Source organism: Asparagus officinalis, chromosome 7 (assembly GCF_001876935.1).
Source record: "Asparagus officinalis chromosome 7, Aspof.V1, whole genome shotgun sequence".
NCBI lineage: Eukaryota > Viridiplantae > Streptophyta > Magnoliopsida > Asparagales > Asparagaceae > Asparagus > Asparagus officinalis.
The window spans coordinates 143,457,217-143,468,351 of NC_033800.1; the positions used below are offsets into that span (position 1 = coordinate 143,457,217).

General features: G+C 34.4%; 1 protein-coding gene across 2 annotated transcripts; it reads left to right on the forward strand.

Annotated features, from left to right (window-relative positions):
* On the forward strand, nt 2,366-10,064 carry LOC109849203 (RNA-binding KH domain-containing protein RCF3-like). 2 transcript variants are annotated; one of them, XM_020419021.1, is made up of 8 exons: nt 2,367-2,520; nt 3,711-4,305; nt 5,348-5,776; nt 5,864-6,121; nt 6,217-6,486; nt 6,664-6,722; nt 7,059-7,128; nt 7,307-10,064. In XM_020419021.1, exons 2-7 carry the CDS (start codon nt 3,733-3,735, stop codon nt 7,102-7,104), a joined length of 1,635 nt encoding a protein of 544 aa, XP_020274610.1. In that variant the 5' UTR covers nt 2,367-2,520; nt 3,711-3,732; the 3' UTR covers nt 7,105-7,128; nt 7,307-10,064. The 2 variants fall into 2 exon arrangements, with proteins under 2 accessions (XP_020274611.1, XP_020274610.1); XM_020419022.1 differs by lacking the exon at nt 7,059-7,128 and having other exon boundaries at nt 2,366-2,520.

Consider the following 11,135-nt stretch of genomic DNA (forward strand, 5'->3'; position numbering starts at 1 on the left):
TTATTACACTTTTATTTACTTTAATATATACATAACTATTTATAGTTGGTAGCATGATAGAAAACAACAGTAAAAAAAATTACTAATTATATTAATAATCAGTCCAGAATCAATTTCAAGACTGTAGAAAAAGTGGTCTCAATATTCTCAATTTACTTGTTTGCTATTAAGTGATAATTTAATAAAAGAAGTTCTAGAATAAGCTTATTTTGGCACTATAAATTTCAACAATAATGATTAATAGCTTGTGAGTCTAAGTGAATTGATATAGCTTATAGGTTTTGTACGTATGCATAAGATAACAATAAAAAATAATAATAATGTCGTAATGAGATCACCCTATTTTAACGATATTTTTTCCAAATACTAAAACTTTATTTGCTCTATGATTTGTGAGCAATGTTTGACTTTTATTTGATCGATTAACTGATAAATGTAGAATATATAGTGTGTTGTGATTTTAATTATTTTTTTATTTTCTTAAAGTACATATCCTTTTATAAACAAAATTTACCAATATTTAGTTTCAACATTTGTAATTATTTATTTTTTCAAAAAAAATATCATTTTATTTTTTTATACTCTATCTTTATGGTTCTTTTACATTTTTTATTCATGTAGATTTTTTGAGTGCATATGGGTAATTATAATCTGTTATAATTTCTATTTATGTTTTCGTTAATTATTGAAAGGACATGGTATTTAGATCTGTTGTTGCATGAAGCGATGTTCAAAATACTCTCCAGTGTTGTTTACAAGTGTTGATCTTACCAATTTGTAGAAACATGAATATCAAGAAGCATATCTTGGCACGTGGGCATTTAAACCACACATAAATTCATTCACGAAGTAGTTTTATATATAGAGAGCAACGTAAAATTTACATATAGAAAAGTTCTATAAAGTTAGTTTGTTCTATTAAATCTAAAACTAACAATTAACATAAAAAAAGAAATTTCACTATAAGTGTGTCTAAAAATATTTTTGTAAAGAATTATGGTTTTGGTAAAATTAATTATAAGTTTAAATCTAGGAATTTAATAACAAAATTATAATAAAGCATAATAATATTTGGGAAATTTTAGAATAGGACAAAAATCTAAAAATGTTGTTTCTAAGTCCACAAAATAAAAAATATTATTTACAAAATTTTGGTAGTATTATAAATTCCAAAAAATTATTTTGAAGCCAAAATGTAGAGTTTAATAAAACACACATTTTTAGATTTATTATTTAACCCCTATTTCAAGCAATACTCTTTTTCAGTTAGAAAATCCTTAAAATGGTGTAAATCAATAGTTTTTTCAAATGATTAGAAAGTTACTAGGAATAATTATTCATTTTATTGAATACATTTTTTATGTATGTTGTATAATTATAGGATTCATTGATGATAAAGCTACTAGGTGTACATTTCTCCAAACAATTGAGAGATATTGTTCAAGTGAGTAAATTTCATCTTGTTACCTATTATAAATATTTAATAAAAGTGTATCAATTGTATGTAATGCTAATATAGTATTGGATTAGTTAGATTGTTAATAATAGAATATTCATTTATTTAATTGCAAATTCCATGCACTCTCCGCTTCAGAACTTGATAACATCGAATCGATCAAATGACCATCCGTTCTAATTCACGTGGATTTACTTAACAATTTTCATTAATTTCACTTTTAATTTGCATACTAATATTATTAACACTAAAACCTCTTCCAACTGCTTAATTCTATATCTTTATTTTTTTCTCCTTTTCAAGTCACTTTTTTCATATTTTTTTCCACAAAATAAATTCAAAACCTAAACAAATGATTGTACAAGTTTATCAGATGGACTGTTTATTATTTATAATGTTACTAAAATACTCTAAACTTTATTATCTCCCATGAAGGCAAGAGTTTGAAACCAACAAGATTATGCACATATAAATTCAAAAAGTTTTAATATACTTTAAACTATTTTCCAACTTAATTATAGTAAATAAAAGCTCAAAAAATAACACGTGCAACACACGCGCATCATTAGCGTTTAGTCTTTATGCATGAGAGAAAATAACAGTAAAAAGCATTTATTAACAATAAAAAAGTTACTATTTTTTTCTTATAACCAATCCAAAACCGAACTCAAGACTGTAGGAGACATAATAGAACCTTGAATCATCCGGGTCATCCATGATGGCCTTAAAATAATTTTCTAATTTTCATATTAAAATTTGAACTCATATTCCATACAACCTAGTGGGTTTATTTTTTGTCTATTAATTTTAATTTTTAATACGAGGACATTCGAGTCATTGCACACGTGAGGGTCCTGACCTAAACCCTAGATCCGATCCAAAAGGTGAAAGCGACTCGATGATATTTTCGTCGGGCTCCCCAAACTTTCTTTATTTATTTTGCTTCAGTTCGTAAATAGAGAATCTAACCCCAAAATCACCCGCTTCTATCGCGATCGAGGAAAAAAAAAAAGAAAATAATTTTCCCATCTCTTCACTTTTAGGGTTTCATCCAAGATCTCAAGGTAAATCTCAGATCTTGCGATTTCATGTTAATGTTCGGTGAAAGGCTGTTGATCGTGCGTTGTTAGTTATTTTTTCTTGATTTCTTGCGTTGTTAGTTTAGATCTAGGGTTTGGCTTGATCGAAATTAGGGTTAATAAATTAAGGCAAAGGGATATTTTTTATTAAAAAATGCGATTAACATTTTGGTGTGGTCTAGGGTTTCATTCAACTTCTCAAGGTAAATCCCAGATCTTGCAATTTCCTGCTAATAGTAGGTGAAAGGCTGTTGTTTGTGCGATGTTAGTTATTTTCTTGATTTCTTGCGGCGTTAGTTTAGATCTAGGGTTTGGCTTGACTGAAATTAGGGTTAGTATTTAGGAAAAATGGGATTTAAAAAAAAAAATTAAGGTACGCGATTAAGATTTTGGTGTGGTATGTAAGATAGTTCCTTTTGTTGGTTTCTTGTAATTTATCCTTTTTCTGAAGCAAGTGATGATTTTGGATGTAACTGTTTCATGTTTGTTAATTATAGTGTGTCAATGGCATAATCGTTTAACCTTTTAGATGCTGAAGATCAGTAATCAATGTTAATTAATTGTTGATAGCATTGCATTGAGCTGCTAGTGGCGACCTATTACCTACATATAGAAGTGTAGACAGGTTTCATGCTGATTTTGTTAGCATGGGGAGAATTGGATAGTGTTTTGGGGTATTTTAGTTTTGGTAGCCAACTAAATCATTTTCCTAGGCTGGAGGTTTTCAGAATTAGTGTCGTGGAATGATTTTTCCCTGAATTTAACATTTAATGGGGTTTGGTTGTAGAAATAAACTCATTAGTCATCAATTTAGTTGAAGCTCATTGGGGTTTATCTGCTAGATTATCTTGCACCTTTTGGACTTATTTAAGCACAACTTTGGAGAACAGGATTTGCTGATTATGCTGTCTTTTTTACTTTGTACTATTTTTGGTTGTCTTGTACTATATCTTTTTATTTTGTGATTGAATCGGGACTATTTCATCAGTGGTTTTGACTGTTATGGATATTCTTCGTGTCTCTGTAGCATTCAAACCCTAGCTATCTTCAGCTTATCTGCTGTTTGAGTAACATTGGTGCAGTTAGATAAGTGAAAGAAAGGAATACAAAATATCAATTACTCATGTCACGGATTGTTTGGTTATTTAATATTGTATTTTGCTTTTATATATCAGGTATATCTTTGAGAAGTTACATATGGCCGGGCAGAGAAATAACTATGGCAAGAGGTCTCACTCTCATGGGGATTATTCTGACAATGGCGGCAACAAGAGAAGGAATCCTGGTGATGATAAGGAGTCATATGCTCCTGGCGCTGAAGATACTGTCTACCGTTATTTGTGCCCGGGGAGAAAGATTGGAAGCATCATTGGAAGGGGTGGTGAGATTGTGAAACAGTTGAGAGCCGATACACAAGCCAAAATCAGGATTGGTGAAACTGTACTGGGATGCGAAGAAAGAGTAATATCCATCTTTAGCTCAGGCAGGGAAACTAATTCCTTTGAGGATTCCGATGTTTGCCCTGCACAGGAAGCTCTATTTAAGGTTCATGAGAGGCTTGTTTCAGAGGAGGCAATGGATGAAGACAATGATGAAGGTGCTGCTCAGGTTACTGCTCGCCTGCTTGTACCATCCGATCAGATCGGGTGCATTATTGGAAAAGGCGGGCAGATAATTCAAGGCATCCGTAGTGATACCGGTGCTCAAATTCGCATACTGAAGAATGACCACCTCCCTGCTTGTGCTATCAGCAGTGATGAACTTCTACAGGTAACAGGGATTTTTCATAAGCATATTAGTTGGAGTGTATATCTAGTGGCAAGTCTTCTATTTATAACTTATGACGATTGTTATGTGCATGTCAAGGATAGTTAGCTAACAAAAAAGAGGAGGGTATTGTCTTACTTTTGCTTGGGTTTCTCATGCCTTTTTGGTTTATTGTATGTACGTCTTCTGTGATCTCATTTGGCAAATTTTTCATGACAACTCAGTTTCTACACCTCAAACACGCTAGACCGTTTCAACATAAGAACCTGAAAATCTTTAAGTAATTCAGCTATTCAAACACAGGCGATGATATCCTTGATCAGCTTGTCTTTGGGTGGCTGACCTTGTTTGAATCCCCTGGAATACGTTGTTTACAAATTTTTGTTGTTTTCTATGTGCATCTGTTTGGTCATTTTATGACACATTACACATGTACTGTGAAATGTTATTTCTGAATCTTCATGCCTTTAGCAAATTAATCAATTATTATATTCTTCATGGTTGGTCCGCTTCAATTTTCATTTTTTAATTTCTTTCTTATTTTCTATTGCATCTACTCCTCTACACAAATGGTAGAACCCAATATTCACTATTCATGCTACAGAAAATGCCACAATAGTATTTACTGTAGCGTTATTACTGTAGCAAACGAAACTGGGCACCACCTATTTTTAGAAACTACTGTAGCACAAGGGAACACTGGCAGCGGGATACTATAGCAATTCAAAAGCACAAAAATACTGTAGCAGTTAAAAGCGGGGGAAAAATTACACTAGTCTTTGTAAATAGAAAGATAATGTTTGTCAGTGGTGTTTTGTTTTAACTTTAGATGCTGATTAGTAACATCATTCAATTTTAATGTATCCAACTGTTGCCGTTATATGAAGCCAACTCGACCTTACCTTTCCTGATTTCCATTAACCTCTATTATTATTCCATGAGAGGTTGACCATCGCTTATAAGACTATTTTGTATTCTTATTGAGTAGTATCCTTCATATGCATGGTAAACATTGTGTATGACTTTCCGATTTATTCGGTATTAGATCACGGGTGAAGCATCAGTTGTCAAGAAGGCTCTTTTTCAAGTGTCATCTCGGCTTCATGACAATCCTTCTCGGTCAAATCACTTGCTTACTTCCAACGTGCCAAGCGCACACCCTTCAGGTGGTCAGTATGCGGGTCTTGCTGCAGCACCACCAATTATGAGCGTGGGTCCGCTTATGAGTTCACATGGAGGAGGTTACAAGAGTGACTTTGCTAGTGATTGGCCACCTTTCTACGCTGGTCCTAGGGATGAAGCTTCTGCAAAGGAGTTCAGTTTGCGTATGCTCTGTCCTGCTGTGAACATTGGAGGTGTTATTGGTAGGGGCGGAGGTATCATCAAACAAATCAGGCAGGAATCCGGGGCATATATTAAAGTGGACAGTTCCTCTCCTGAAGATGCCTGCATAATCACAATATCAGCTAAAGAGGTGAACACCATCTATTGATTTTATTTTATTGTGATAACTGCATATTTTGTGGCTTGCCAATTTCCACATTCCTTATGTTCCTTCCAGTTTTTTGAAGATCCAATCTCCCAAACCATAGATGCTGCTGTACGCTTGCAACCTAGGTGCAGTGAGAAAGAGGAGAAAGAGTCTGGTGAAGCTACATACACTACACGGCTGCTTGTTCCAACATCCAGGATTGGTTGCCTGATTGGTAAAGGTGGGAGTATCATCTCAGAAATGAGGAAGACAACACATGCAAATATCCGCATACTTGCAAAGGAGCAACTTCCAAAAGTTGCTGCTGAAGATGACGAGATGGTTCAGGTAAAAGAAAATTACTTGGAAACTGTTGTCATCTTTTTCCTGAATGTATATGCGATTTCTAAATCAAAATGCATTATTTGGTCTATGTTCTCCAGATCATTGGAAATATTGACGTTGCCAGGACTGCTCTTATACAAGTAACCACTAGGTTGAAAGCCAATTGTTTTGAAAGGGAGGGTCTCTTGTCTGCACCTCCAGCCCCTGTACCCTATCCCCCAATTTTGAGCGACGACAGGCCTAAGTATTCAAGTAGAGACAGTTATGATAGTAAATCACATAGCCGTGGATATTCTTCTTATTCTGGTGGATATGGTAGCGCTGATGCTCTTCCTTCAGAACCCTATGGAGGGTATGGTGGTTCCCATGTAAGATTTTAAATAACACTGTCAGCAGGCTGTTTATGTGGTTTGTATTAGTTGGTCAATAGTAATCATCCTTGATAGTTATTGCTCTCTCTGTAAAATGTGTTTCCTTGTGTATTACAATCTGTTTCTTGTTCACGAAAACTAATTATTAACAATTGCCTTTTTCTTTTTCTACAGGGCGGTGGTAGTAGTTATGGCTCATATGGTGGGTACTCTGGTCGGTCTGGAAGCGCTGGGTAAGAATTTCTTGTTTGTCTCTTCTCTTTATTAGTTTTGTTTTCCTGATCTTTACTCGTATGATGCAAAGAGAAGGTTTGTTCAGTACAATTAACAACTTTACATACTAGCATTAATCATCTTATTTCTTTTTTATTCTACAGTTGTTTTTTCACATTTTAATAAAAATCAACAGAGTCTGGAAATGAACTCAAAAGTCAAGCCTTAATTATATGCTTTCCTTTTGGTTACTGTTGATTTATTGATGCTTATTTCCTACAATTAACAACATCCACTTTCTAATGTACCATTTACTTATCAAGCTTCCCCTGACAAACAATGGCTTATGTCACCAGGTTATCTGGTTCAAACCCTTCCCACGGAAAACATCATGGTTATTAGTATCCTAATGATTAGGACCAACAGGTAGATTATTCCCTTTCCTTATTTATCTGCTGGAATACATCAAATTATTTTAGATCTGCTTATAAATCACGTGGTCATTTGCCGGCTTTTCCATCTTTAACCAAAGCAGCCCACGGATATCAGCATCTCTAATGCACCTGTTTTTTGACCTTTGTTGCCTTGCCCTCCTATAAAACAGCTTGAGGTCTATGAAGCCTGGAGACAGCCCATAATGAAGCCTCAGCCTAAAACCAGAAGACCAGATGATTGCCCGAGATACTATTCCCCACCTTCGAAGCTATGTTTAGGAGGCCAGCATGCATGCAATAGCTATACTATCCTCCTGGCCTTCACCTTACCAAACTATAATCCCAAGGGCCTGTATTTCAAGCTCTACCTTGTGTTTTGAAACATTTTCTACCTTGTGTTTTGAAACATTTGTATTAACTGTTGGATTCCAAGACTAATTGTACTTTACATTTGCAGTGAAGAGCTTCTGTCTTGTCTTTAGGTTTTCAGTAAGGTTTTTGTCAGTACCAATGGTTTTATGAGTGAGTTTGTGGGTTTTCGACATTAGGTTCTTGTGCGAACTTTTCGTGACCCATATCTGCTTTTTTAAGAGCTTCCGTTGCAAGATATTGATCCATTGACTATCCCTGGAACCTCATAGTGCTGCAAATAGTTTTGTAATAAGTATTGGCTTATTTTGTCGTGTTCAGGTTAAGTTTTGATGGCTCTTAGAGGATATTGAGTTAATGCTGTTAGTGCATAAGCAGTTGTTACTGGTGATGTTTCTATCAGCTCAAAGTTCGGAACACTTCCAACGGTTGTTTTACTATCTTTAGTGAGGCATGAAATTGGTAAGTCTCTTTAGTTGTCCAGGTGTTATCATTTTGGGCTATTATATGTCTCTGCCTTCGTTCAAAGAAGGTTTTTCTGTGTTTGGTAAGGACATTGCATATTGGTATTTCCCCTGTTGGCTTAATTGCAATTAAATACCCTTTAGTTTCCCCCTACTTTACACATATATCTCCTCTCTTAAGGACATTGCATATTGGTATTTCCCCTGTTGGCTTAATTGCAATTAAATACCCTTTAGTTTCCCCCTACTTTACACATATATCTCCTCTCTTGTTTTTGGCAGCCCTTACATACCTTAAAGTTCTTGAAACTTGCGCTTATATACCCTCACTTGTTTTGGCAACACTTATATACCCTAAGGTTTTAAAAGGTGTGCTTCAATACCCTAATGAAGTTATTAAAGTCTCCACTTAAATACTCAGTTATGCAAACTTGAGGCATTTAAGTGCAAAGTTTTGAAAAGGATTATTAGCTGCAAGTTTTAAAAAATTTAGGGTATTTAACTGCAAGTTTTAAAATTTTTAGGGTATATAAGCGCTACCATAAACAAATGAGGATATAGAAGTGGAAGTTCTATATAGTTTAGGTGTATAAGTGCTGCCAAAAGCAAGTGACGGTATACAAGTGTAACATAGTTAAAACTATAGGGTATTTAAGTGCAGTTAAGCCTTCTCCAGTTAATTTGCATTCTTTTTTGTGGTGCATGATAGACTGGTCAAGGAGCACCAAAGTAATCTGTTTATTGGATATAACCTTTTTTGGCGATACTAAATTGATTGTGTATAACTAGTTAGGGCTTCGTATTGGACATGGTTATACCACCTTTTTCCTTTTTATGCTGGTAAAAAGTTTAGAAGCTTTTATCACCATCCATGATGAACAAAGTCGAGAAGCCCTCATCTCTTACTCATGTATGTAGAGGCTATACAGGGAAAATTTCTAACTTGTGAACACCAGGATCTGTTTTCTTTTGTGTTTTTTGCTTTCTGTACTGAAGCCAACCTAAGCTTCAGGTCATACAAGTGTTGTTTCTGTATGCTATCTACCAGAGGTTGTTTTATCTCAGACCTAAGTTCATTTCTGGCTCGCTACACTGTAAAATGTTGCTGCTAAGCTAGCCCTTGAACCGTTTGCTGCCTTGCCCCTTTTTCGATATCAAACCCTTGCATTATGTCAGGCCATTTTTGATACTAAATAGGAAGTTGCATGAATTTTCCTCTCCTGTTTCATATCTCACAGTTTACTTCAGTGCACATTCCTCACTTTGCAAGTCTATATCTCTAGTTAATAATCTGTTTTTACAAAGTACCCACAACTGTGGGGTTGTATCTCACAGTTATACCTGCTCTTGTTCGGTTTGAGTGTCTCACAGTTATACCTGCTTTTGTTCTGTTTGAGTTTAAAATGTCTTAGAGTTAGAAAATAGTGTATATTCTTGAAGCTTTTCCACTTAGAGCAATTTCTTTAGTTGTGTATAAATTCTTATGGTTTTAAATTATTACATTATGTTACAAGGACTTTTGTTATTCTTATGACAAACATGTGATAGGGGTCTCTCAGGAAGTTCGAATCCACTGCTTTATGTATTTTTATCATGAACCTACACATAGTTTTGAAAAACTAGCATAGATTTTACATCATATTTATCATGAACTTATGTGAGTTTTCTCTTCTTACGTTTCAATAATGTCACACAAACATTTTAGCTTTAGGTTTGTAGCGGGATAACTACAGGTAGCTGAGGATCACAAGGATCACATTCTTTGACACTTAATCCCTAATCAATTTATTATAATGTTTGTTTTGGCGATTTCATCATTTTTTCGGAGTTGCAGGTGCAAGACTTGGGCATTCTTTTTTCGCGTCAGTTGTTACCAACGATCCCAAGCTTTATTCATACTAATAAATTTGGCGTCACGCTGAATGTATTGCCATTGCCTTAGCTTTTTACTAACATTGCAGGTTGAATTGGCCTATTTTCTAAGGTCTGAAATAGATACATTTAATAGTTTTTGTAGACATGGTGATAGTTGCCACGTTGGAATGGTGAAGGCCCTTGTTGCCTATGTGATAAGAATATTTAAGAAAATTCTTTTGGCCGATTGTTTCTCTGTATGTTGCCTCGCTTGTATTCTTGGACTCGAGTGTGTTGCCCCTTTGTTCTGTGACGATGATATTGAGATACTGAAGTTATTGGTGTATTATTGTTAGCGTGAATGCTATAAAACCGCTAAATTCTGTTATCGGATGTTTTGTGATATTTATCTTTGTACATTACACGCGCGCGCACACGTGTATATATTTATGAGAATTTTTCAAGAAAGATTTTCTTTGAAAGATGATTAGCAATATTGATTTTTTTTACACAGCTTATCTGAGTTGGCAAAAAAAGAGGTTGCTTTGTGAATTTTTTTTGTTTAAAACATGGGACTATTAGTTCGGTGTTTTTTCTGAATAGTTTTAGGGGCTGTTTGGTTCATTTCCTAGATATAGGGAAATGTAATTCCAAGTAAAGAAACCAATGTTTTTAGTTTTCCAAACTTTTCCAAGAAATAGTTTGTTTTGGTTTGGTTCGCACAAAAAAATGGTGAGAAACCAATGTTTTTACTTTTCTTGTGTTTGGTTTGCAAGAGAAAAAAAGGGAAAACTTATGTTGATTTGACATTTCCCACTTTTCTTGTGTTTGGTTGGTTTTGAAGTGTGTATGGAAAAGTGTTTAGAGTCACCATGGTAAGATTACCCCCCACTATAGACAAAAATTATTTGTGCTAGTTATGAGATGTAATCTTAATCATATAAAAGTGCGAATGTATCATGAACAAATATTAATAACCCGAATGAATTATAAATTTCTGTTTGTATTAATGAAATCATACGAAACCTGAAATCATCTGAAACCTACTGTAACATGAACTGCGTACCTGATTTGACATGAAATATACCTGTTTGAGATGAAAATAATCACACAAAACCTGTTTTCGAAGAAAAAATAAACAAGACCTGTAATAACCTGATTATTCATAAATTTATGAAATACGTACCTGAATTAGCCAAAAAAATTTCTGAAACCTATAAAAACATATAAACGGCCTGAATAGCCATATTTTAGTACATAACATAGCAAATAGCCATCCAGTATATGTGAATTATGACTGTGGGCTCAGAAC

Coding starts and splice junctions, on each gene's coding strand:
- LOC109849203 (XM_020419021.1), top strand. CDS start 3,733: ATGGCCGGGCAGAGAAATAACTATGGCAAGAGGTCTCACTCTCATGGG. Junction 4,306..5,347: donor GCAGTGATGAACTTCTACAG/GTAACAGGGATT, acceptor ATTCGGTATTAG/ATCACGGGTGAAGCATCAGT. Junction 6,487..6,663: donor GAGGGTATGGTGGTTCCCAT/GTAAGATTTTAA, acceptor CTTTTTCTACAG/GGCGGTGGTAGTAGTTATGG.